Source organism: Staurois parvus, unplaced genomic scaffold (assembly GCF_062004578.1).
Source record: "Staurois parvus isolate SC_StPar_1 unplaced genomic scaffold, SC_StPar_1.0 ptg000118l, whole genome shotgun sequence".
NCBI classification, from domain to species: domain Eukaryota; kingdom Metazoa; phylum Chordata; class Amphibia; order Anura; family Ranidae; genus Staurois; species Staurois parvus.
This window is the reverse complement of record NW_028317914.1, coordinates 4,535,374-4,562,620: the sequence shown is the minus strand read 5'-3', so window position 1 is coordinate 4,562,620 and position 27,247 is coordinate 4,535,374. Positions and strand designations below refer to the sequence as shown.

Genomic DNA, 27,247 nt, shown 5'->3' with positions numbered 1-27,247 from the left:
GGTCTCCTATTTGAATATGGTAGCTCACTGAGGCAGATTCCCCCATCCAGATCCAGTGTGTGGAAGGAGAGACTCCAGTCAGTGTTTTATTGAGCCTGTTCTCCTCTATGGCTGCCTGAGGCACAAACATGATGCAATCCCCTCCACACGTGGTGCACAGTGCAGCAGCCTGGACTCCCCTTATACAGACTCCCATCGTGCTCGGCAACCTCCATGGCCAGGTAAAGATCCTGGCACCAGAGCAATGGTAGTGCAGCAGCACCCTGCACTCAGTGCTGGACACCATTCATATCTCTGCTAGTCCAGCACACACACCCAGGTTCAGGTGAAGAATCCTCCCCGCCTGCGGTGCAGCACCTCGGCTGCAGGAAACCAGCACCACGCCCAGGCTTCTGAGCATGAGGAGCCAGAACTAAAAAAGCTGCAACTCTGTTCCCACAGCAACAATGACGTCCCGCCACCCTGCACCTCATTGGCGGAAACCCCGTGGACCTAGCCGTAGCCCTGTCCTTCAACCTAACCCAGCCCCCTTTACCCAGCCCTCAGCTCCCGCGCTAAATTCTCATTGGCTCACGGGGCCGAAGGAACACGGAATTGGCGGGTGTCCATCTCGGTTTTGATTGGCGAAGGCCTCTTCACTCCCACGCCCCTTTTGCCAACGCCTGGTAATTGGGTTAGGTAGAGGCTGGAAGATTTCTTGTACGCTGTGTGTGTGGTGTGGCTTCATCCCGTCCTCCGTCTTCTCATCACAGCGCCGGCCCGCGGCTCACACAGGCGAGGAGCGCCCTTAAGGTGAGTGTGTCAATGCGGCTTCCTCCCGCTCCTGCGATGGGAGCGGCACGCCTTTATACCTCACTGCCGTGTATGTGCGCCAGACGCCATTACCGCCGCTTCTGTGGGCTGGGACCGGACGTGGTGCCCGTGTAATGGCTGGCTGCGAGCAGCCCGGCCCATTGTGTCTGAATTCATGGGCGGCAGGAAGACGTCCTATACAACAGGTCTATGGGCTCCCAGGCCGGGGCCATTATGCTTTCTGTGGGCTCCCAGGCCGGGACCATTGCGGGGTACACGGGCGTCGTGTCTGCATTCCATGGCAGCCATTAATGGGCTCCCAGGCCGGGGCCATTTGCGGGGTACACAGGCGTCGTGTCTGCATTCCATGGCTGCCATTGAGCTCCCAGGCCGGGGCCAATGTGTGAGATCTGTGGAGTATGGGGCCCAGGCTCCGCTTCCTCAGGGCCCTCCTGTGTATGGATGTCGTTTCCTCTGCTGGCTGGGCTCTCCTCTCCAGTATAATGTGCTGCCCACATGTAGGGACGGTCCCCACCACCTCCATCTTCCTGTTCTAGAGGAAGGGCTCTAGAGACTACAGAAGGTATCTGGCTCCTGTTGAATAGACGGGATGAGGTTTAAGTTGTATTAAACCCAAAAAGCAAACTTTCTTTCTATTGAAAGCTTACCAATTCTTAGATGTTTTGGATGCATTAGGTTTCTTTTTTAGGCTTTCTTTCCTTTTATATCATTTGGTGTTCCAGCCAGCAAGTGGCTTGGGTTTTTTTTTTTAACCTGTCCTGCCGATGTAGCAGTTAGAGGGATGTGGCAAACCATCTACCCTTGACTGGTGCTTTCAATGATCAGCTTTTATTTAATTAAAACCTTTTAGCCTGAAAGGGGGAAAAAATAAGTGCTGTAACCGATTAGAAGTGTGAGCTGGAGTTTGGCTTCAATTTGTTAGTGTATTTAAATCTGTTGTACAGCTAACTCTTAACCCCCCCAAGACTGACAATGCTGCTGTGCCTAAAGGTGCTCCTTGATCCAGAGTGTAGGCACAGTGCAGGAGGCGTGTTACTGGCCACATCAGGGGAAAATCGGAGGGAAAAAGCCAAAGAAAATAAAACTAATGCAGCCACATCTAATGCTTGGTAATCTGCAATATATTAAGTTTGTTTGGGGTTAAATGCTGTCTTTAGTTCTGTCAGGTTTGTAATTCTATCTGGGGAAGCCCTCTCCCCAAAATCTGTGCTGGAGACAACGCTGCCCAGGCAAGAAGTGATGGGAAGATCAATTATGTTCGTTTTGTAACCAGAGTCTGGCCATACACTAAGATTTACTTGCAAATTTTATTTATTTTTTCTCGTGGTTAATGGGGTCAAATCAGGATACAGTAATGAGAAAATGTGGAGCAGGATCAGAAAATTGTCAGAAAATCCTAACACTGACTGGCTTTCATTCGGGTGAAAATCATACATATTGTAACAAAACTGTTGTACATCTCAGGTTTCATTGGAGTGGAGGAAATTTTAAGGGCTTGCTTTCGAAGCTGGTTAGCTAGATGGGAAGAATGTTCTGACTTGTTTTTTTTTTTTACTACAAACGGTGTTCCGTTTTTCAAACCCTTTATTACGTAGATCAGAAATGGACTTCATTGTATCAATGTGGGTGACCAGGCATGTGTCTGCTTAGATCTGCCCACTTCTGGCTCCATTTCGGTGCCCAGGACCAGATGGAAATTTGTGTGTCCGGGTCTGCTTTTAAGGACTGGATGTGGGCAAGTCCAGGTCTGCTTTTAAGGACTGTCTGTGGGCGGACTTGCATCACTTACATCAGAGGAATACGCAGGTTTACATAGATGTCGGGCAGAAGACTTCCCTATTTATCTGACTCAGCAGAGCATCGGTCTAGGGTCCCCTACTGAGATGGGATGGAGGGCACCAGTGTGAAAGTGCCCTAGGGTCAGTTGATCAACCTGGGGTCCACTATGGAGGCGGACTGAGGACACTTGTGTGAATGTGGCCTAGGAGGAGTTGGGAAAATTCTCCATTTGAGACAGATGACACTGAGAGGAATTCTGATCACATGAGCAAGATTTCCTGTTAGGTCTTCAGGACAGGAAGTGAAGGGAAAATTCCCTGGGGTGGACACAAGCTGATAAACATCCTGATGCGTTTTTAACTCTTCCCTACTCTGCCCAGAACTAAAAATAGGCTTTACAAACGTTAACAGCCCTGCCCGATGTATTGGGAAAGGAAATATGTTTAATGTTGGAGCGCTGGACTCATTGTGGAACCTTTGAATATTCTTTACGGGTATAGGGGTCAGCTTGCATACAAAATCTGTATTCCTTTAAGCTGAGTCTGTAGCATGTTGGGGTTTTGTGGTTTCTTTAGGATTTGAGGTTAATGAGCCTGTAGCACTGGATACTTTGCACCTTCTATCATATGCAGCATGGGCAATTCTATGGCTTCTGCATGGCTGTCTTTAAATGAAGGTGGATTGCAGTTGGTGTGTGAGGATCTCCATCTCTGGGTTTTCTCGCTCCCTCCAGTGGTAGGAGGGAGATTCCTGCTCTGTATAATCCTTCTACATGTAGAATATTCCAGTCTGCTGCTCATTACCGTGTATGTTGGATTTTGCTGCGTGGGCTGATGCTCATTGTGGTGGGTTGGTATCGTGCATCATAGATTTGCAGGTAAAACGTGGAGTGTGAGCAATACAATTGGGTCAGGAAAGTGGTGTGACTAATCACAAATCTCTATGGTCAATTAGCTGGAAGGAAAACTATTCTTTCCTGATATCTAGATTCAATAATTAGTGATCATAAATCTGCTCACTGGGACGTTTGTGGCTCTGCAGTAATCTAAAATCATTGTATTTGGCTACTATCCCTTTTTTGACTGGTAGAAGAATGGCAGCCGTGGTCTTTGCAGGACTTGGCATTTCCCTGCACTGTCTGTCTTGCAGGTTGTGTGAAGCTGGTAGCATGTTGCTGGGATGGGAAGCCTGGCTCCCCTGAGGGGTGGGAGGAATGGTGGAGGGAGAGGCAGGCAGGGCGGGGATGATTCAGAGAGCCTGGAGACAAAAGGCAGGGCAGCTTGGTTCATTCCTGCTCCCTCCTCTAGTTAGATGTTAATTTCTGAGCTCCTCCTGCTTCTGACTCATGCTTTAACTCGTTTTGCAAGGAGACAATCTTTTTGGAGGATTTTGGTTTTTATTCTAGCATGACATGCTTCTGCCCTAGAACTGTATGCTTTAAGGTAACTTTAGTTACTGTATTATAGCTGTTTATAGTACCTACAATTTGCATAGTGTTTTACATACTGTACATCCACATTAGTTCTGCCCTCGAGCTTGCACTGCAGTCTAAGATCCCTATCTCACATATATACTTCCTGGGGCCAATTTTCAAAAGGAGCCAGTTAATGTACCAGCATTTCTTTGGAGTTTTGGAAGAAACCCTTGAAATTCATGAAAAATATTCAAACTCCATGCAGATGTCTTGGCCAGGCTGGAAAAGAAACTAAACAACCCTGTCTTTTTTTACATGCTAGGTGTTACTCTAGGTTGCTGTTTTTAATTGGGTATGATATGATTTATACTGTCTCTAGTGTATTATGCACATCCAGTAAAATACTGATGTCCCTGTCTAAACATAATTTAAAAAGTAGTTCCTTAAGTAATGTGAAAATGCTGTGTTTTTTTTTTCTGTATGGCTTTATGAAGTTAATATTTTTTTTTTTTTTTTTCATACAGGTTTGGCTCCCTGCTTGTAATCCAATTCCAGCTACAACTCCTCACTTGAGTCCACATCTTTGATTTCCTAATTTTATTTCCATCTCCTGTGTACCAAATCACACATAAGCCATGTCAGAAAGACCCGATCTGCTCCAGAGGGCCAAGCTGGCAGAGCAAGCAGAACGATATGATGATATGGCAGATTGCATGAGGAATGTAACACAATACGGAGATGAGCTGTCCAATGAAGAAAGGAACCTTCTTTCTGTTGCTTACAAGAATGTGGTTGGAGCAAGGAGGTCTTCATGGAGGGTCATTTCCAGCATTGAGCAGAAGTCAGGTGAATCGGAAAAGAAGTTGCAATTGACTAAAGAATACCGGGAGAAAATAGAGGGCGAGCTCAAAAGCGTTTGTGACACTGTTTTGGTAAGTTGGTCATCTGAATTGATGGAGAATAGACATGGCTTCACAAGGAAATGTCTGGTTATTGTAGTAAAGCTCGCTTTAGAATTTATTTATTTATTTTTACTTTTGGAAATCTAGTTTGTCCCTCACAAGTGATGGATTGTGTCACATTCTTAAAGAATTCCAGGTATCACTTTTGTTTTGTCACACTGGTCTAGCCTGGACCAGTGCAGCTATGCATATATCATACTTGTGGGATCATGCTAGAAACTGAAAATGACTGCAGAAGGCACGATTACTCCAGTGATTGCTACTAGCTTCCACATCCCGTGCCAGGTGACTGCCTTGCTGTATAGATCGGCTGCTTAGGACAGGCATGATTAGAGAATGATTTGCATTTTCTCAGTCATTACAAAGCTTTCTCCAATTGAACAAGGTGGAGTGGCATGGCAATGACATCACCACCTCGTTCAATCAGAGAATGCTTTGCAGTCATTGAGAAAATGCAAAGCTTTCTCTGGATGGCGCCCGTGCTGAGTAGCTTACATCCTGCCTTCAGAAGGTAGCAGGGCAGCCACTTGGCCCAGAGGCAAAAGATCACTCTAGTAGGGGTGTCTACTAAAGTGAATTCCACCTTTTTTAGAGGGATCTCACAAGTATGGTGTATACAGTGTTACATTGGTCCAAGCTGGACCGATGTAACTGTACAAAATGCCATACCTAGAATTCTTCCTTTTACAATTCAGAAACCCTAAATAAAGATCTTTCCTGCATTTCTTTTAAAGGTGTATGTACAGCGAGGACACACTTTACATTTTTTGCTATGTAATATTTGTGTTTTTGTAGAATGACATTTCATTGGCTTGTTCTTTTGGTAATTTTGAGATTTATCCTGTCACTGACTTTTTTTTTTTTTTTTTTTTATGTCCCCCCACCCCGATGATCAATAACTGAAATCTGTACATAGGTGGCACCTATTTTGTGCAGTACTTTTACAGCAGCATGGGGGAAAGGATATGTCCTTTCAGGGTACCATCATTCCACGTCGTCAAATCGTTTTTTTTTTTTTTGTTTTTTTGTAAAATAACAAACCTATCTATACTTGACCTACTGTGTGCAGTGGTTTTGCACAGAGCAGCCTGGATCCTCTTCTTCTTGGGTCCCCCGCAGGCTCTCCTGGCTTCTCCTGTCAGTCCGGTGTCCCCACAGCAAGCAGCTTGCTATGGGGGCACCCACTGTTCTGTGTCCATTCACACACACAGCTGTGGCTTGGCCCTGCCCCCTCTCTCCTCATTGGCTGCCTGGCTGTGATTGACAGCAGAGGGAGCCAGTGGCCCCCGCTTGCTGCCTCAGCGAATGAGGCGGTTTCAGAAAACAGGTGTTTTTGTAGCTTGCAGAACATGGCTTGGAAAGCTGATATTGTGCTAAATGAAATTCGTTCTTGGATTTAAATATCTTTTTAAATTGTGTATGTAGGCACAACTTTTATTTGTAGTGTTGGAATGAGTGAGACTGATTAGGCCTAATTCAGGATTTTGCTGCAAGATTCTTAAAGATTCCCCTTTCTGAACATTTTACGCTCCTATTTTAGGGTGCAATGTGTAACATTAAGCACCCGCTGTCGCTTGACATTATTGGAACTGCAAGGGTGCTGGTGAACGCTCTTGTAATCTATTGATCTTCCTGCTCTCAAGTATCTTTTGTGTATCAGAAGTATGGGCTATCCTAGGAGTGTGCAGGAGCCTGACATTGTACCTGTGATGTGCTTAAAGTGCGTGCAATTCTTTACAGGTTCCTTGGGGGGTGATCAACTTTTTTTTTTTTTTTTTTCAAAAATGTGTAAACATACTTTTTTTTTTTTTTTTTAATCTGCAAATTTTAACAAGTAGTTCTTGACTGCAGCTGTATGATAGGCTGACAGAAGCCACAGCTGTTCACAAATTTTCACATGTATTTGCACATTCAGCAGTTACCTGTGGACATGTCTAGTCCTGGGTGCTGACATTGTGTCCATGGACGCTCATCTATTCCTTGCCACAGGTATAGATATGTGAATATCTGTGGCTCCTGTCAGCCTTTAATTGATTTGTACAGACAGTGAAGCTGCAGCTCTTCAGAAATGCCTGTGATTTCAGCTGCAACAATCCACTGCCCTTGGAAACTGCCAGTTTTGTGGTCCTCTCTGGCCCTGCTGGAGAATGAAGAGGAAGTGTTAAAGGTACAGTGACTGCAACCGATACTTGTTAATTTGTTCCCAGCTAGGCCTCAGCATAGTCTAACTTCCCCATCCCACTGGCTGGTGTAACACTTTTAAATTAGAACTATAGGCCAAACTTTTTTTTTTTCTTTTCCGTTTTGGATAAAGCAAGAGAGGGTTATGACTCCTGTCAGGATTTTTGTTTTGTTTTTCACCATCTGTATGCCGTTGCAGAGAGATCCCATGGCCAAACAGGAAGTGAGGAAATCCCTGAAATTAAGGGAATCCCTTGGGAACCCCCATGTCATCAGAACTAGTGCCCCCCTTTGGTAGATTTCCCCTCCTAATACTTTTCTGGGGACAACCCAAAGTGTGTGTTTTTGTTACTTTCACTGATGGTAAACGGGACAAATCGAGAGGGTGAATCTCCTTAATGGGGACACCGAGAGCAATAAAAATTGATACAGGTTCTAATCCCTCTGCCATCTATCCAAAACTTAAAAAAAAAAAAAGAAAGTTTGCCTTTAGTTATATTTAACCACTTCCCAACTGTGCTATAGCCGAAGGTTGTGTAATCCTGGGATGATGGCATTCCAGGACAGGCCCCCCTGCACACACCTGGCGCCGTCCATGATCGCTGTGTCCAATCACACAGATCATTGGGTAAATACAGTTGCCGGTTATCGGCTGCACTTTCCTCAAACTGTCACAGCATGAGGAAAGTACTGCTGAGAACCGGCAATTGTCAGCAAAGGGATCGGCACTAATTATCAGTGCTGCCTTATCAATGCACATCAGTGATAGAGAAAAATTACCTTTTTGCAAAATTTTATAATAGATACAAACTTTTTTTTTTTTTTTCCCAAATGTTTTTTGCTTTATTTATTTTTTGTTTATAGCACACAAAAATAAAACACGCAGTGGCGAGTAAATACTACCAAAGGAAAGCTCTATTTGTGTGAAAACAAATAATTTTCATATGGGTACAATGTTGCATGACCGCGCAATTGTCATTCAAAGTGCGACAGCGCTGAAAGCTGAAAATTGGCCTGGGCAGGAGGGGGGTATAAGTGCCCTGTGGTTAAACCCTTTTGCCGCCATGTCTGTACATTGTACAGACTTGACAGCCGCCGGGATTGTGTTTTTAAAAAAAAAAAAAAACCCTGAAAGGTGGTAGGCTTCTGCCTGTCAGATGGAAGCAGTTGGGCAGCTGCACCCGATTGCTTCCAGTCTGATACTGCAATTGCAATACATTGAGTGGAGGCAACCAGTCTTTTTGGACCCTGCATGTCTCAAAGAACATGTTGCCTAAAAATCATCACGTGTGATGGGGGTGCAAAAGAAGAAAGTTTAAAAAAAAATGTATTGCCAAAAAGTTACAACTAAGCACATAATGCCAAAACCCCAACACACACATTCCTCTATCAGTGGCTATACATGTAGGTAGGTGGGTGCTGTGCAGTGACCATCGGCTGGAACTGAGAGGCATCACAAGGGAGAAATGTCACCAGCACACCAAAGTACCCCAATATGGGTCCAAAGCTTTAATAAGCTATCGCATAGTTACAGCAAGAGCTATGTTTCGGAGTCTTGCAGGATCCTTTCATCAGGCATGTGACGATGGAGTAGTACAACTACTTTGTACATCCAGGTGAATTATACCTTGGGTTTTTTTTTTGTCTTGTTTTTTTCAGAACAAATTGGGCTTTCATTTGGTGGTAAATGGTAATGGATATCTCCTGATTTTTTTTTTTTTTTTTTTTTTTTTTTCCTCGTTATCAAAGGAAAACTGGTCCAAAATAGTAAAAAAAAAATATTTTTATTTAGCTGTGTTTCTTGTTACTACCATAACCTACTACCAAAGAACGACACAAAATAAATTCTCCAGCTCTTGACAATCACAACAATACCATATATGTGTATGTTGTTTGTTGTTTGTACCTGTAGTACAGCCCAGAAACAATAAAGCACATTTTGTTTTTGTGTGGTGTGGTTTTTTTTTTTTTTTTTTTTTTTTTTTTTTTTTGTTACCTAAAACACACTGATATTGACACCAACTGATACCAATTTTTTTTTTTTTTTTAGGAGTTAGAGATACAATGTATCCATCTTCTCCATTCATAGAGAAAAAAAACAAGGGGCCGGGCTGCACAGTGATCACTGTGATAGCCAATCAGAGGCTATCACAGTGATCATGTGACCTGGAATCGGGAGTCCCGGTTCCTGATTGTTAGAACGGTACCCGGGGCCCTCAGTGACACCGCGGTCTCTGTGCTGGAAGCGCGCAGTGCGGCACGCTCCCAGCACAAAGACAGGTACGCAAATATGCGGACCACCTGTGTGAAAGGGGCCTTTCAAACCAAAAGGTAGCAGAAACTAAAAGAAACTCATTATTTAGGATTTCCACTTTACTATTGTAGTGTGCGTGTGACTGCGCACTGCCTCCTAGACCTTATTTGCTTATCAAACATAGCTGAGCTTTCAGGCTTCCCCCACAACTTCCCTGAAGCTGAACTTATCCTTCAAATGCCCTCCTTCAGTTTTTGCATAGGGATGGTGAAAATGGCAGACTTCTACATTTTAGATGCTTTGTGTCATTTAGCATATAAAAAGCCCCTCCTTTCCCTCTTCATGTTATTGCTGCTTTGTATAATACTGCATTGTGCTGGCTGCCTTCATGTGTGCAGTGCAGGAGTGGTGCCATGTGGCCTTGCTGGATCGATAATCATTGAAGCTGCATAAATCCTACTGCCTGTGGCACTGCAGTAACTAGCATGCTGCGGATAAATGATGTCTGCAAACATTGCAGCAGAGTTCTACACTGGAAAGTGTGTCCTGTCCTAGACCTCTACGCTGGCTACCTTGCTTTATTTAATCGGTTTTCTTCATTTGTACTGCTCACTTTTTAATGGCATAATCTTGCTCTTCAGTATGATTTGACTCGTTTTGACTTTCCGGTTTTTAAGTGTAGAATTTCAGATCAGTGCCAATTGCATTTTTAGTCATGTTGGCATATATTGTGTGATGTATGGGATTTTCTTTGTTTGATAGCTGCAAGAGAGCCTCCTGTATTCTATCGCAGTTCTTGGCCTGGAGAATGTAGCGTGATCTGCCTGGTACAGGAAGCTTCTGACACAGTAGTGTTGGAGGTTAAAGCACAGTATTTGGCAAGAAAACCTAAAAGGGATCTTAAATATCACTTTTTTCAGTCACAACCATTGATTGACTGTGTTCTTACATAAACCCTTTCTGGGGAGTGTAGATTGTTTGTTTTCTGTGTTAATTTGAGCCACTCGATTACAGGTATGCAGGTCACCTTGCTGAGAAAAAGATGCATATACAGCATACTATATTTAACATTGGTAGGGACTTAAAACTTCAGACTATGTACAGTGCAGGAGACAGAAATATGAAATTTACTGGAGGGGGTAACCCAGATTGGAGAGGTCAGATGTGTGAAATGTGTATATACAGCCCATCACCATCTAGGATTTTATATCTAGCCCCTTATGCATAGAACAGCAGTACATATACAGTATAGAAGTAACACACTGTATACTGTTTCACAGATCTACATGCTGTTTAAACGGGTATAAATATATGGATTTGCACGCACACAATATCACTTGCCTCTCTAGTGACATGACTGCTAGTTTACCCCTTCAAGTAGTATGAAACTCCAAAATTGGGAGAAAAAAAACAACTGGTAGGGTTTTATTGACAAGAGACCCTGATGATCTCTTCTGTCCATAACTGCTTGCGCTGCTCAGATTACATTAATGGCACTCGCTCTGTGTCGTGGTGAAGTGACTGCCAAGCACATATGTGGGACTGACCTCATCGCAGCTGGCCATTGAAGGGGCCAAACAAAGTGAACCTGGAACCACAACCACTCCTGCCAAGATTTAACAGGCTGCTAGGGGTGGATGCATGGAACATCTCACTACTGATGCATAATTGCATGTTGTACAGGCCACTGCACCCATTTAACCACTTCAATACTGGGAAGTTTCACCCCCTTCCTGCCTAGGCCAGTTTTTGGCTTTCAATAATTGCGTGGTAATTTAACACTACCCATATGAATTTTTTTTTTTTTGGTGGTGATTAACCATTTGGCAACTGCCCTATAGCTGAATGACAGCTACAGTGCGGATGTCCAGTTCTAGGTTGGTGTCCCGCGCACCCAGCAATCTCCATGACACAGCTGATCACGTGATGTGGTAAATAGCCTATCACAGCGACCATTTTCCATGTGATCAGCTGTGTCCACTGACACAGCAGCTCACCGGGTAAATGCAGTTGCCGGTTATCAGCTGCTGTGACAGCGTGAGGAAAGTACTGCCGATAACCGGCAATTGTCCGAAAACAGATCGGCATTTATGATCAGTGCCACCCATTGCTGCATATCAGTGCCACCCAACAGTGCAGCCTCATCAATGCGCATCAGTGAAGGAGAAAAATTACCTGTTTGCAAAATTTTATAATAGAAAAAAAAACTTTTTTATTTTTTATTTTTTGCGCTATAAACAAAAAAGCAAAATATTTGGGGAAAAAACACCCAGTGGTGATTTAAATACCACCAAAAAGCTTTGTGTGGAAAAATAAAAATTTCATTTGGGTACAGTGTTGCATGACCGCAACTGTCATTCAAAGTGTGACAGCGCTGAAAGCTGACAATTGGCCTGGGCAGGAAGGGGGGTGTAAGTGCCCAGTAGGTGAGTGGTTAATCAGTACTGTGGGGTTTTTTTTTTTTTTTTTAAATATTACAAATGTTTTCTTTTTCACTGATGGGCACTGATTATCGGTGTAAATGTGTGGTCACGACATTACCGGTTATTGGCTTTCCTATCATCCGTGTCTGCACATGAGGAAAGGAAATGCTGATAACTGGCATTCGTTTACATGGGATCAGCTGTGATTGGACACAGCTGATTACATGGTAAAGGGGTGCTGGGATTGGTCCTTTTTACCTTGATCCGTGATCAGCTGTGTCCAAAGGACAGCACAATCAGTGCTCCCTAGGGGCATAGGGAGGTGGTTTGTGGTTCTGGGAGGACATCTATGTAGCTTTTTGGTTATGGTGAGGTTGGGAAGTGCTTAAACTTTCAATCTGTTGAATATACTATTGAATGTTTTGTGTGTGTGTGTGTGTGTGTGTGTGTGTGTGTGTGTGTGTGTGTTTTTTTTTTTTTTTTTTTAACTATGAAGTGCAAAAAAAGCTAAATGCCAAATTCAGAGCTGTCCTGTACACACTTGGACTCATTGAGATAAATTGATTAGCTCCTTCTGGGTTACAGAATAGTTAGAGATTGGCGAGAGGGAGAGTTAGCTTTTTGTGGATTTGTGTCAAATCTGCTCTGTTGTGTTGACCCACAATAGGGACATTCAGAGTTGGGTGCAATGCTAGCAATTTAAAGAATAAATTCCCTATTCGTAACATATTCAGGGCGTAACATGCTACGAAAAGACCAGCCCGTATTCACGATTGTGACGGTTAACTGGGGATCTTTTTTCCCCAAAGTCAAACACCCCTCCCCCCTTTTTTCACAGGTAAAGGTGGTCTGCAGGGCCTGGCCACAGCACTCATTCACAGTATTCTGTGAATGGGAAAACTACATTTTGCAACAGCCTTTGTGGCTGTAGGCTTGTAGTTAATGAAATAACACTGCGCTGTAGTAGTTTGATTCTTTGTTGGTGTGCATCTGCTTCTCCATACGAGGTACAAGCACACAGATACTGACAGGTCTGCAGAAGTCCTGCATTGCACCAGCAATCTGTTGATCACTGGTGCAATGCTTTCCGGACTCCAAGAACAAATCTTCAAAGTCCAGTAGAGCAGAGCAAATGGTTACAGTAGAAAACATTACTTGCAATGAAAGATGTTTGACCTGTGTGTTATTCAATATAGAGGGAGTTCAAAGGCTCTGAGACCTTCACGCTTATCTGAATATTCCAAATATGTACAAAAGAAAACAGACTTGCATATTCAAGTGCAATTGCTGCTCTGACTCTGTTATTCTCTACATTGCCCTCTCAGAAAATAGAAAAACAGATTGAGAAAGGGACAGGGTGAAATGTATAGTTCACACCAGTGCAGTAAAGTACAGCATGCTGCATTTTTCTGCACTGCAGCGCATCACAGTGCACATAGAAGCCCCAGGAAAGAAAAGTGACCTCACAGGTCAAATGCACATAGAATAGCATGCATATTTACAAGGAAAAAAACGTGCAGTTATGTACAGTTTCTGGTGTGAATGTGCCCTAAGCCTGGGTTCACATTGATGCGGTCCGGAATTCCCAGCCTTTTCTGTGCGAATTCTGCATCGCATCTGAATTGCACCCCATTCATTAAAACTGCTGTGTGTGTGAACACCCCAAAATTGGTCCACAAAATGCAGAGCGATGTGCAGAATCGGATCACATAGGTGTGAATACCCATGCAATCCGATTCTAGTGCGGACACAAAAATGGGTCCTGCACCTTTTTGAGTGCGGTGCGATTAGAGCCATACAAACTGGCTTCAATTGCACCGCACACAAATTGCATGTGATATGCACAGGAATGTGGCGCAAATCACATGCGATGTACCACACCGCATATATGTGAACCCAGGCTCATTGTGTTTTTCATCTGGTCATCCAGCCAGTAACACTTGTCTTGGTGTCTTACTAGCCCTTGGATGCGGTGGCTACATTAGTGTTTGTTTTTCAGTTTGTAAATGCTCCCCTTCTGATACGCCTGTAAATGCCTTTTGTGTGCATGAGTGCACAGACTTCCATAGAGGTGCTTTTACAGGCTGGGAAAAAAAGCTGATCCACCTGTAAGGGCAGCGTTTTTTTAAAGCTCTATGCATGAGGCCTAAAAAGCACACCGAATTTTATCTATAGTGTGTAACTGTTAACTAATCCACCATGAGAGATCCTATGTTGATGGCGTCAGTTTGAAACACTTCTGAGATCATTCAGAAATCATTAACGGGTGTATTTGATCTGCAGTTGACCACACCTGACCTGTGTTTTCATACCTCAAGTGTGTTGTTTGTACTTCCATAGTCTTGTAAAGCAATACTTAAAGAAAGAAGCCCTTTAACACAGACCCTAATAAAGATAATGAAGTCCAGCCTGTGTGACAACCATGGTTTGCTCCATAGATATAGTGGAAAAAGGTGGGACATAGAAGTGTTGTTTGCAGGGTTTCCCAGTGGTAAGGGCAAAAAGTAGTCATGAAGCTGCAACCTTTAAGATTGGTAATCTGCAATAGATTATATTTTTGTTTTTGCATTTAGATAGGTGTGTAAAGCCCAACTCAAGGTAACCTAACTTGCAGTGGAGCTGTGGCTGCACTCTCAGGTTTGCTACTTTTATATATCTTGGCTTTGCAAAAAGCACTTAACTGACCAATCCTCTGCTCCCCTGGAAGACAGTGTGCCCCATTGCTTTGGCAATGGACTATCCCTGGGCATCCTCATTGCAGGATTATGGATCTTGAGGACCTTGGACTGCAGTGGCAGAGGGGACAGGATCCTTGGGGGCTGGCCTGCAGAGGATCCTGCAGGAGCAGAGGGCCAGGTAAGTAAAGCTGTTTTTACCAAATCCCATAGATAAACAAGTAGCTATTCTTTAAAAGTGCAGGCACAGCCCCACTGCAAGGGTGGAATTTTAGGCCACCACCAGAACTTTCTCTTTGTACCCTGGACTCTCAAAAAGCTCTGTAAATCACAGGCATTTCAAAACACTTTAGTGTTTGGTTAACAGCATCAAATTCCCCCTCCCCACAGTGCAATGTAGTGAAATGGCATCCACGCTGGATGATGGTACAGCTAGAAATATTACAATAAAGAATTTCAGAGCAGCATGTTATTTTTTTGGATGAATTGTATAACGGGAGACAGTGTAAAATGTTTGTTTTTTTTTTTTTGTTTTTTTAAAGGCTAAGCACAGCTTTGGGAGTATGTTCCACCCATATTTAGATTGCAACATGCTCCTATGGTCACCGCCTGACGCCAGCGATGCACGCTTTGTGATCCCGGATGGTGGTTCTCCCTGCACCCATTGTCACAATTTTGAAAAAAAAAAAATACATTTTTCTTCGTTTGTTATAAAATATAGCAAATAAATAATTGTTCATAGATTTAGGCCAAGATGTATTCTACATTTCTTTGGTGAAAATAATCCAAATCAGTTTATTATTTTGTCTGTAGGAAAGCTATAGATTCTACAAACTATTCTATATATCTAAAAATCGATCTGTCCTTAAGTACTGACGGCCATTATAATTGCTTGAGGCCCAAAAATGTCAGGACAGTACACATCCTCCAAATAACTACTTTTTTTTGCAAAGTAGACAGTCTGAGGTGTTTTAGTATAAAATATACATGAAAGAAGAAAAATACAAAAAATTGGAGCTTCCCCACCCCCACATACACAGATGGTTTGGTTTTCGGCCACATGCATTCAGAATTTCTGGTACCTGTTTTGGCATCAGAATTTTCATTTCGGTACACCACTAGAAGACAATGTGGAAGAGTAGCTGTAGGGAGACACGGGCAATGATGGTGAATAGTCATTTGCCCTATGCTTGCCTATTTTGGGCACAGCTTCCAGAGTTTGAATTTGCGTATAACTGTCCCACTATCGTTTTCTTGTCTTTCATGGATGTCTGTGCAAAATACTGTTGTATATGGAATTCTGTTCCTCAATATCAAATGGCCTTGGATTATAGGTCATTAGCATAATGTAAGTGCCGTTAAGTGTGCAAGTAATGACATGCATGTAGCCTTAAGATAAACTTTGAAGTGGGGACAGATATGGTGAACTTGGTTAGGTAAAGCACTGAACATACTTTGAAGATACTTTCAGGTTACTAGGGTGTGTGTGTGTCCGTCCTTCATGCTTTTTTACAATTTTTTTTTTTTTTTTTTCTTAGAAACTGCTTGAGAAGTTCTTAATTCCTAAAGCCACGCAACCAGAGTGCCAAGTATTTTACCTGAAAATGAAGGGGGACTATTACCGATACCTTTCAGAAGTGGCGAAGGAAGATGAGCGAAACCGTGAGTGTTCTTTTAGAATTCAATGAAACTGAGGTCTAAATTTGTCTTGTGGCAAAAAAAACAGGGCCACAGTCTGAAAATTTCTATGCCCCCCCCAAATATTGTCCTTTTTAAAGTAGAGCTATAGGCATTTTTATTTTAGTTAGCGTAAGGGATGGTTTATGTATGTAGTAAGTATTTGATCCCTTGCTGATTTTGATTGTTTGTTACAATATACCTACCATTCGAGTTTTAGACCGATTTCTTTGTGAGTGGGCACAGACAGAATAGCAACAAAAAATTCAAAAGAAATGCATGTCGCACAAATTTGCATGTTCATGAGGAAAATAAGCATTTGATCCCCTATCATTCAGCATTATTTCTGGCTACCAAGTGTCATTCGTGCAGGTTACATGTTGTGATTAGAAGCAGTCTCTTAAAGAGTGCTGCTAATCTCATTCTGTTACCTGTATAAAAGACACCTGTCCACAGGAGCAATCAGATTCCAAACTCTCCACCATGGCAAAGAGCTGTCCAAGGATGTCAGGGACGAGATTGTAGACGCACAAGGCTGGACTGGGCTACAAAACGATTGCCAAGCAGCTTGGTGAGAAGGTGACAACAGTTGGGGCAATCATTCGCAAATGGAAAAACACAAAACAACTGTCAGTCTCCCTAGGTCTGGTGCACCATGCAAGATCTCACTTCCTGAAACGTCAATGATCATGAGAACAGTGAGGAATCATCCCAGAAATACACGTGAGGATCTTGTCAATGATCTCCAGGCAGCTTGGACCACAGTCACCAAGAAAACAATTGGTAACACACTACGCTGACAAGGATTGAAATCCTGCAGTGCCTGCAAGGTCCCTCTGCTCAAGAAAGCACATAGAGGAAGATGAAAGCGCACAAACCTTGCGCATTACCTCAATAAATAGTGACTAATTTTATTAATAAGGAAATATACTCACAAAATGATTGTATAACAGGCATAAGTAACCATAATCCAAACAAGAAAGCACATATCCAGGCCCGTCTGAAGTTTGCCACTGAACATCTGAATGATGCAGAGGAGGATTGGTTGAATGTGTTGTGGTCAGATGAGACCACAATCGAGCTCTTTGGCATCAACTCCACTCGCCGTGTTTTGAAGGAGGAGGAATGCTGCCAATAACCCCAACAACACCATCCCAACTGTCAATCGTGGTGGAAACATTCTGCTAAGGTGACAGGACAACTGCACCACATCAAAGGGATGATGGACGGGGCAATGTACCGTCAAATCTTGGGTGAGAACCTTCTTCCCTCAGCCAGAGCATTGAAAATGGGTCGTGGATGTGTGTTCCAGCATGACAATGACCCAAAACACGGCCAAGGCAACAATGAGTGGCTCAAGAAGAAGCACATTAAGGTCCTAGAGTGGCCTAGCCAGTCACCAGACCTTAATTCGAATGAAAATCTGTGGAGGGATCTGAAAGTTCGAGTTGCCAAACCTTAATGACTTGGAGAAGATCTGCCAAGAGGAGTGGGCCAAAATCCCTCCTGAGATGTGTGCAAACCTGGTGGCCAACTACAGGAAATGTCTGACCTCTGTGATTGCCAACAAGGGATTTGCCACCAAGTACTAAATCATGTTTTGTGAAGGGGATCAAATACTTATTTCCTCATAAACATGCAAATCTGTGCATAATTTGTTAGGCATGCATTGTTTTTTTTGGGGGTTTTTTTGCTATTCTGTCTCTGTGTTGCAATACATCTACCATTTGATTTTTAGACTGATCATTTCTTTGTGAGTGGGCAAACATTCAAAATCAGCAGAGGATCAAATACTTATTTCCTTCACTGTGTGTGTAATTTTTTTTTTTCTGTGTCCCACTGGTGACCACCAGGTCCAGTGTCCCCATTGGAAAATTTCCCCCTTTTATGCTTTTCTGTGGACAGCCCCCAAGTTTTTTTTTTTTTTGTTTTTTTTTGTTTTTTTTTGCCCCCCTCTTTTACCAAAAACTTTATTAGGCATGTTAAAAGAAACATACAAATCATCATTAATTGTGTAATACAAACAATAAAATAGGGGAACAACACACAGCAAGCACAGAGCTACACATACAAGACCCGCACTGGGGTCCAGATAACGCTTGAAGGCAAAGGGCCGTGAGGTCCTTAACCACTTTCAGAAATATAAAAGCTACATACAAAGAAACAAAAAGAAAACACAGAGAGCCACACTCTCATGAGGCAATGTTGTCCCTGGAAATCAGACCTGTATGATGACAAAAATAAATGTTAGACAATCGGTCTAATATAAACAAGCCATACGAAAGAGGGGGGGGAGGAATCAGAGAGGACCGGAAAACAAAAAGAGCAGAGGGAAAAAAACAGGCCAACAAAGTTTGCGGGAGAAGGGGGGGGGGGTGGTGTTTGTGGAGAGCCAGGAGACACCATCCCCTCATAAGGGGAGAGGAGAGGCAAAACGCAACACATAATTAGTAAATTTTGTAGTAAAACGAGAAACTGGTCGGTAATCCACCCTTGGTTGCCAAACAGGGAAACTTATGTTTATCCTCCAATACCGCCGTCAATTTTTTGTTGATAAAGAAACCTTGGATTCTGGACCTGACCTCCAAATTGTAGAGTAGGGGATTTTCAAAAACCAGCAATAGTCTGTTTAGTAGCCATCAGTTCAGTAGTCATCCTGTGAAATATCCGCACCCAACGTGCCCCTTTTTGATCATCCATTATATGGGGTAGAGGAGTCTCCAAAGAAACGTGTCAGTGACATCAGCTGGGGCATCCCCCGAGCCAGCATAGTTTAGAAAAATGAGAACTCCCCCACTGTCTGGGATTAGAGGTTCTCAGACACTTCCTAGTTTTCAGAGTATAATGATGTTGAGGGGCAAATGATCGTAACTTATTAGCTAACATAGTCCCAATTTTGGTGCCAGTCGTATAAAACTTCTGACGAGACCATCGCAAATGGTGCTCAGCCTTGTCAGTCAAACAGATTGAGATCTGTGCAAAGACTGTCTACCTTCCGTCTGAGCTCAGCCGTTGGAGACCTCTTAAACAGCACCATAACCTATTCAAGCTCACGTTCCAAAGTCCGCCGATGTTGGTCTTTCTTTACGCCGCCTGGAAGCCAACTGTATGATATGACCCATAGTCGCCTTATACGCTTCCAAAAGGGTGACAGACGAAGAGACTGTAACCAGGTTATTCCGAAAGTAATCCAAGGAGTGGATCCGGACATCCTCAACTACAGAAGCGAAAGAGAGAAGAGAATCATTGATACCAAGAGGGAGCTCGTGGACACAGAGGGAACTGAACACTGTGTGATAATGGAACCATGGCACCGTAGGAATCTTTATCGAGGGTAAATGCGGAAGAAAAGGAGTCGCAAATGTGATCAGTTTAGGGGCATAGTATATACAGAATGTGACCTCTACATCCTGTAGGATCCCTACGACGAACGGCCTTGGGGGTCCAACTACTTTATGCTCTTTGAAAAGGCAAGGATTTACGAATTGCTAAAAGAACCCCCTTCTTTTTAACAGGGGCTGAGGCAAAAAAAGACCTGGACATAATGACTATCTAAAAATCAGGAATTATAAGAGGTCAGGTGAGCCTCCTGCAGGCACACTTATTGATTTTTGGAGGAGCGAAGATATTTATAAACTTTAGTCCGTTTTCTGCGGTGAATTCAAACCTTGAAAATTGACAACCAAGTGAGGGTCCTGACAACAGACAAAAATTACTCGACCATGGGAGCGCCTCATACTAATCTACCTATCCCCCCAACCCCTAAGGTGAACAGAGAAAAGGCAAAAAAAAAGCTAAGGGTCATCACCAAGATTAAGGGAACCAGAAAGGAAGAAAACTCCATAAAAAAAAAAACGGACACACTATGGGTAGAATGCTTCAGAGCCAGAGTGATGCACCACGTGTATCCAATGGAACCCCTGGGGAACAGAAAACTACCCTGCATCAGGGAACAAGAAGGTGGCATGTAGCACCCCAGAAAAAATGCACAAGGGGTCAAACCAACACTTAAAACAGTGTGTAGATGATTGGGCGGGATGATACTCCATATCTCAGCAATGAGCGGTAGGAGCCACCCACTCGTAACAGCAGATGCAGAGAACTAACTAGTTCCAGGCTGAGGCTGCGAACCCGCTGTCTCACCCATGGAAGCGCGCCATGTGGGGGCCAAAATTCAACCGACACATACCCCATTAGGCTCAATGCGACCATCAACCTAGAGGCTCCCCAAACAAATAAAGCAACATAACATTATCCGAACCGACCCAATTGAGGGCTTTGACCTAAGCAGAGGAAAGCAAAAAAAAAACCCTCATAGAAAAAATAAACCCCATCAAACCACCACACCCTTTCCCACACATCAAGGTCAGTAAATCTGATGGGGGTGAGTCTGAAACAAAAGGGTCTTCATTTCTCTAGCTGTTCACATCAGCTGTTCCTTCTTTTTATAATAATGGAACTTCAAAATGATTGAGGAAAGAACAAAGAGAGGGCGCACAGGCCTAGTGCATTACCATAAATGTTTAATAAGAAATAAAATGGGTGTTGTACTCACAAATGACAAAGTCAAGGCACATCATGAAAGAACAGCTGGGTCAACACCGTGCTGGGTAACAGTCTGTAATGGGGAATGTAGACATCCAATAGGCTGACGCGTTTCGAGGACTTGCCTCTTCCTCAGAGCCCTGGCCCCACTCAGCGCGGTGTTGACCCAGCTGTTCTTTTATGATGTGCCTTGACTTTATTGTTTTGTGAGTACAACAACTATTTTATAAAACATTTTTTATGGTAATGCACTAGGCCTGTGCGCCCTCTTTGTTCTTTCCTCATTCAGTATATTTGGATTCCCCTGGTCTGTTGAGGGCAGCAAGGTGTGCATGTTCCAGGACATTCTTAATGTGGTTGCAGCCTTGCATCGAGTCCATCCCCAAGCGCAGGAGCATTTGTGTTTGCTGGTTCAACTTCAAAATGATGTCCCGAGGTGGGCCTTCAGGTGGTCTGCAGCCTAAGGCTCTGTGTATCCTATTTCCAAGCGATCCACTGGGACATCGGGGATTAACTCTTGTAACAGGGAAAACGCAGAGCCATGAAGACCTGTAATAGTAGGTCCCTAATATGAGTATTACTGCGACAAGCTCTATTCTCCGCCTCTTCCAACTGATTAAGAGAATGTGTATGTCTGCCTGCAGATTTTCTGTATCGCCCTAATGGCCATCTAAAACTGTAGTAACATAATCCATTCTGTGTTCTAGGAGAGCAGCCCACTCACCCACATTTCTAAGTTATTTGAGTAAGTCTGATAGTTTGCGGGATGTTTTGGCAAGCTCCTCCCGAACAATTTCTCGAATCTTACCCAACAGAATCTTGATCCGTGCGGGATGGTTGCAGGGCAGAGGGGAATGTGTAGAGTTGTCGGCTGAATCCTCTTGTTTCCCCGTGACTGCCTTGTGGTTTCGTCTGCAGGGGGGGGGGGGGGGCGGTGCTGTGGTTTAGGATTAGTTTGCTGCTTAGCCCTGACCTGATCAGGAGGAACCATGGCCACCGATTGCACTCCCACACCTTCTGACACCTATAGAGACCAGCAGAGACCTGATGACTGCTGTAATGTCCCAGGGAGAGGAGGCGGAGTGTCCGGGGTGAGCGGAGCTAAATCAGATGGTGGCCATCTTGGTCCGCTTTGCTCATGCGCCCTTTTTTTTTTTTTTTTTTTTTTTTTTTTTTTCACATTTTATAACGGTTAACAGAACAAATGGACCTAGTGAATGGGGGCACAGACCGCAATAAAACTGACAGGTGTTCTCACTCTGTCCAAAACAAAGTTGTTTTTTTTTTTTGTTTTGTTTTGTTTTGTTTTTTCCCCTTTTAGTTGTCCGTAGACTTCAGATGGTTTAATATTTTGGCAGCTGGATTAGATCATTACTTGCCTACTGGGCACTTGTACCCCCTTCCTGCCCAGGCCAATTTTCAGCTTTCAGCGATGTCTCGCTTTGACAATTGCGCTGTCATGCAACACTGGACCCATTATGAAAATTTTATAATTTTTTTTTTTCACATAAATAGAGCTTTCTTTTGGTGGTATTTAATCGCCAATGGGTTTTTGTTTTTTGTTTTTTTTGCACTATAAACAAAAGAGCGAAACATTTGACAGGTTTTCTTTCTATTATAAAATTTTGCAAACAGGTAATTTTTCTCCTTCACTGATGTTCATTGATGAGGCTGCACTGATAGGCAGCACTGAGGGGTGGGGCACTGCTGGGCACTTGTGGATGGCACTGCTGGGCACTGGTCATCAGTGCTGAACTGTTTTCTGACAATTGCCAGTTATCGGCAGTACTTTCCTCATGCTGTGACAGCGTGAGGAAAGTGCAGCCGACAACTGCGTTTACCCGGTGATCTGCGGTGTCATTGGACACAGCTGATTATGTGGTAAAAGGCTGCTGTGATTGTCCTTTTTACCACATTACGTGATCATCTGTGTCCGTAGGACACAGTGATCATGGAGATTGCCGGCGGCGTGTTGGGAGGGCGTCATATGACACCCTCCCAGAACTGGACAACCGCGCTGTAGCGGTCATTCTTTTAAATGCTTTTGTAGAGAGCAGCCCTGGTCCTCGTCTTCCTTTTGGGTTCTATCCTCATAGACCTATTGATATAGGTTGCTACCTTTCAAGTGACTGGACACTGGCCAGTCTTTTGGCATGCTTCTCGATAGTTCTCCTATAGCCCTACCCCACTCTGAGACCTCCAGGTTTTTTTTGCTAGTGATTTGATGATGGACCTCTTCTTTGCAATGGAGACGTCCCTTTGCTTAAGTAGCTCTTATATAAATTCTTCAATCAACCTAATCCGTTCTCTTCTACTACAAATGTAAAAGCCTTGCATCCAGATCAGTGCAGCCTTGAGAACCAGACCACACACTGTGGTGATGGCCTGTAATGTTTCAGGCAGTGGATCTTGTTTGGGTGCTCACTGCCTGCCTTCCTTGCTGCCCTATACACACAACAGGAAGTGAGAAGTCTTTCCAAACTAGGGGAAGTGGTCTGAGGCTCTTAGAACATTGCCCCAATATTTTGTTCTGCTGTCAAGCTTTGTCCTGGGAAATATTTATTTGTAGGGACAAGAAAAATCCAAAGGGTGAATCTCCCCAGCACAGGGACATGGGCAACAGTAAAAACACACCTCTATCAAAAGCAGGGAAGATGGCTTTAGATTCACATTAAACTGCAGTTTGACTTAGTCGGGTTTTGTCCTCTGCTTTACTACAGCAAGTTTTTCATACAACAGTGTTACCTGATCAAATAAAACCACACTTAATTCAGTAGTTGAGGGGTTCCCGGGCTCCAATGTTTCTGATTTGATTGCATACACCTACTTTAACACCACTGCAGTGCACATGAAAGTTAACAAGCGGTATTGCTTTGACTCGGGGATCCCCCACCCTCCTTACTGGGTAATCTATATTTCCCTCTTATCTGTTTGCCTGAAGGAGCCTCAGAGAGCCTTTCAAAGCTTGCGCATATCAAATACAATGTGAAATGTTCTGTAGAATGCTATAACTGTGGTTTATATTTTTTTTACCTTTACAGAGCCAATAGCAGACTCGCAAGGAGCTTATCAAGAAGCATTTGACATCAGCAAGCAAAAAATGCAGCCAACCCACCCCATCCGCTTGGGCTTGGCCCTGAATTTTTCTGTATTCTATTATGAAATTCTTAATAGCCCGGAAAAGGCGTGTTCACTGGCAAAGACTGTGAGTATTGACCTGCACATATATAATTCTAGGTAATTTTAACCCCCTGAATTTGTAACCAGTTTACAGGTCATGAGTTTTGCAGCTGGAGTGCTCTTGTTCTAACCTTGAACTTCTTTTGAGGCTTTCAAGCCCAAATATCAGCTTTTGTATGTACTCTGCCCATCCCCCATGATCCTGCAACCCAGATTTATTGTTTTGTACTAATCTTTTATATAGCTTTTTACCCTTTTTGACGAATTAGGGCTAAAATATTGACATTTCTTTTGATAGGCATTTGATGAAGCAATCGCAGAACTAGACACCCTCAATGAAGACTCCTACAAAGATAGCACTCTTATAATGCAGCTACTTAGAGACAACTTAACAGTAAGTGCTTTTTTTTTTACACCATGTCATGTTTAAATACTTTGGCTTCTTGGACTTGTGTTGTGCTCTATTAGTGCAACTGCAAGCTTTAGACCTCATTCACGCATTCCAATTGGTGCAATAAACTGATAATTAGATAATTTCTGCAGCAGCGGGTTTGGCTCTTGGGAAGAATTATGCAAACATCAAAATGTTTTAATGTCGGTGTCAGCCTAGAGAAGTTGGCATTCCTAGGCAGGCTGCCCTAAGTAACCCTCACACATGATTGAGTCCCCATGATTTAAGTGAAATCCAATGAATGAAAGGGGTGTCTGTTGGGGAAAATATGTAGCCACCACATCTGTCTGGTGAGCTTAAATATATACATTCCCACCCCTCATGTGTTTAGATAATGGACATTAAAGCATGTGGAACTTCATCAGGTTTATGAATGTTATTACATGGGAAGAGATGTGAGTAAGCCTTGCACTGTTGTAACATGTTAAAATTTTTACTGTTGTTCTCCCCTCCAGTTATGGACGTCGGATACTAATGAAGGTGGTGAGGGTGGTGAACCAGAAGAGAACAACTAACCTGTGCAGCAGACACATCTTTCCCAGAACAACCCTTTTTACACGTCTCCATTCCTAATCGCTCCACGTGGATTTCCTATAGCAAAGAGTCCATCCATGTGTAACGGAAATAAAGTTTTTAGTTTCTTCACGCTGCAGCTTTGGGAAACTCCTTTTTTGTTTGTTTTTTTTTTTTTTTTTTAATTTTTATGTTGAGGTCGTTGACTTTTTTTGGTGTGCGGTTACTGCTGTAGAGAAGTATTAATGGTTTCACTTCATGTTTAAAATTTAAAAAATATATATATATATAGAAAAAAATGCACATAAGTAATTACAGGACACTTATGTCAAGGACTTGAAATTTTTCTGATATTTAAATAGAAAAATTGGAACCACCAGTTTCTGCAACTGATGTGTTGTGTATTATAATGTACAATGTAGAAAACTGCTGCAGCCAATTTTGGTTGTGGTGATTACCTTACCCCTTTTTATTGGTTGGGCCCATAACTTTTACTTTGCAAAGCATTTTTTTCCATTTTTCCCTCCCTGTAAAAACCCAAAGTTGTACATTGTGGGGTATTGAAAGCCGTTAGTAAATATTGGGTTTGGCTATTGAATTAAATGAAATTGCTGTTAGCAGGTTCTTTGTACTTTCTATATAGCAGCTATTCATTTAAATCAGTGGCTAACAGCAAATGTGGACATATTTTTTTTTTTTTTTTCTTCTTCTTTCCCTCCTTGCTGCTGTTCAGTTGACAAACCTGTGCCTATTCCAATAAACCCATCATTACACTCCTGGCCTTGTTGTCCTGGTGTTCACTTGGCATGTAACAGATGCATGTTATGCACACAGTAATCTGCGGTGTAATCATTTCAGTACACTGGAACTTCAAGGTTGAAGGAAGCCACTTTACTAGTTCTTGAATGACACGTTTATTTTTTATAACTTCCAGATGTATTCCTGTAATGAGGGTGTCGCATTTTATCCTGTGATTGTTTGAACACCTCAGCTTGTTTCTTGTCATTGTAGTTCCACATGCGAAGAAAAAAAAGATCTTGTGCAATTTATCCCTTCTGTTATTGGAAATTATGTATGAAAATAAAGACATTTTGTAAACCATGTCTTGTTGCAAATTGAAGAAATCCCCACCCCTATTGTTTGAAAGGAAATGTGAGATAAGGGCTGTGTGTGGTTTGTAAGTAGAAAGGAAGCGCATATATAGCAGTACAAATGGTCCCTCTTTTCCTAGTGTTACATTTATACAACTCGTCTTTGAAATTCTGAGGGGTTAGGCAAAAAATGGAAACCCTACATGATTTGCAGGTGTGAAAGTGATGCCGTGTTTTGTGCTGAAAGTGGAAATATGTAGCATTCATTAGCTTCCACTGTGTGATGAGACACCTAGCTAACAGGTGGGAAGCCTCACTTTCGTTATTCACTGCATGCACTGCTATTAATGGTCATGTCAGAGCTTACTGCGCTTCAAAAAGGGCAAACTGTTGCTGCCGCTTAGCTGATGCCTCTGACTGAAGTTACTAATTTATTTGTGGTGTCCCAAGGTACAGTATCTAAGGTTGTAATGGCATGTACATTTTCCAGGAAAATGCCTGATAAGCATAAGCACTGTCAACTGGCCAAAAGGCCATTGTGTAGGATTGTGACCTGGATTAAGAAAACTGCTGCAAAAGTGACTGCAGAGCTGAATCTTAGTCCCGTGAAAACAAGAATGAGCTCTGCAGTTACTTTTGCAGCAGTTTTCTTATTCTGGGTCACAATCCTCCAGTGTCCTTTGTCTTTCGGTCAGCTGACCATGTCGACTGCGCTTATGCTTATCAGGATGCCTTTTCCCAAAAAACTATATGCTGTCAAAACCTTTGATACTGGACCTCTTAACACGGCAAATTGGCAACGTCCGTTACAGAGACACCAGCTAAGTGGCCAACAATTTGCCCTCTTTAAAGCTTAGTAAGCTCTGACATGACTCCATATTACTAGCAACACATATACAGTGACTAATGTGAGGCTTCCCATCTGTTGGCTATGTGTCTTGTCTTATACAGCGGAAGCAAGAATGTTGCATCACTTCTTTCAACGTGAAACGTGTAGTCGCTTTCACACCTAAAAATCATGTTTGTTTTTTTTTCACGTGACAAAGTCCTCTGCTTAGGGAGTGGCAGGTAGAGCTTTCTCTGTGGCTGAAAATGAGGTTGCCACCAAGCTGTAGGTGCATATGGCATTCACCTTTATTCACTTACACAAGCATGTCCAATCACCGGACTGTTAGAAGATGTATGCTCAATAGACAAAATCCAATGGGTCAAGACTATGAAATGATGAAGCACCAATACTGCCAGGTCCTAATAATGCTCTGAATAGATTTGAATGTGGTGGCTGAGGG

At 43.0% G+C, this 27,247-nt stretch overlaps 1 protein-coding gene across 1 annotated transcript; it reads left to right on the top strand.

Moving 5' to 3' along the window:
- The first annotated feature begins 635 nt into the window (after nt 1–635).
- On the top strand, nt 636–25,968 carry YWHAQ (tyrosine 3-monooxygenase/tryptophan 5-monooxygenase activation protein theta). The gene is made up of 6 exons (XM_089672029.1): nt 636–792; nt 4,531–4,938; nt 16,040–16,163; nt 23,765–23,928; nt 24,202–24,297; nt 24,810–25,968. The coding sequence occupies exons 2-6, from the start codon at nt 4,642–4,644 to the stop codon at nt 24,867–24,869; spliced, it is 741 nt and encodes a 246-aa protein (XP_089528155.1). The 5' UTR covers nt 636–792; nt 4,531–4,641; the 3' UTR covers nt 24,870–25,968.
- Nucleotides 25,969–27,247: the final 1,279 nt, after the last annotated feature.

Excerpts from the sequence above, each read along its gene's own strand:
- YWHAQ (XM_089672029.1), top strand. The coding sequence starts at position 4,642 with ATGTCAGAAAGACCCGATCTGCTCCAGAGGGCCAAGCTGGCAGAGCAA. Across the intron at positions 16,164-23,764 it reads GAAGGAAGATGAGCGAAACC|AGCCAATAGCAGACTCGCAA; the intron begins GTGAGTGTTCTT and ends TTACCTTTACAG. Across the intron at positions 23,929-24,201 it reads CGTGTTCACTGGCAAAGACT|GCATTTGATGAAGCAATCGC; the intron begins GTGAGTATTGAC and ends TTCTTTTGATAG.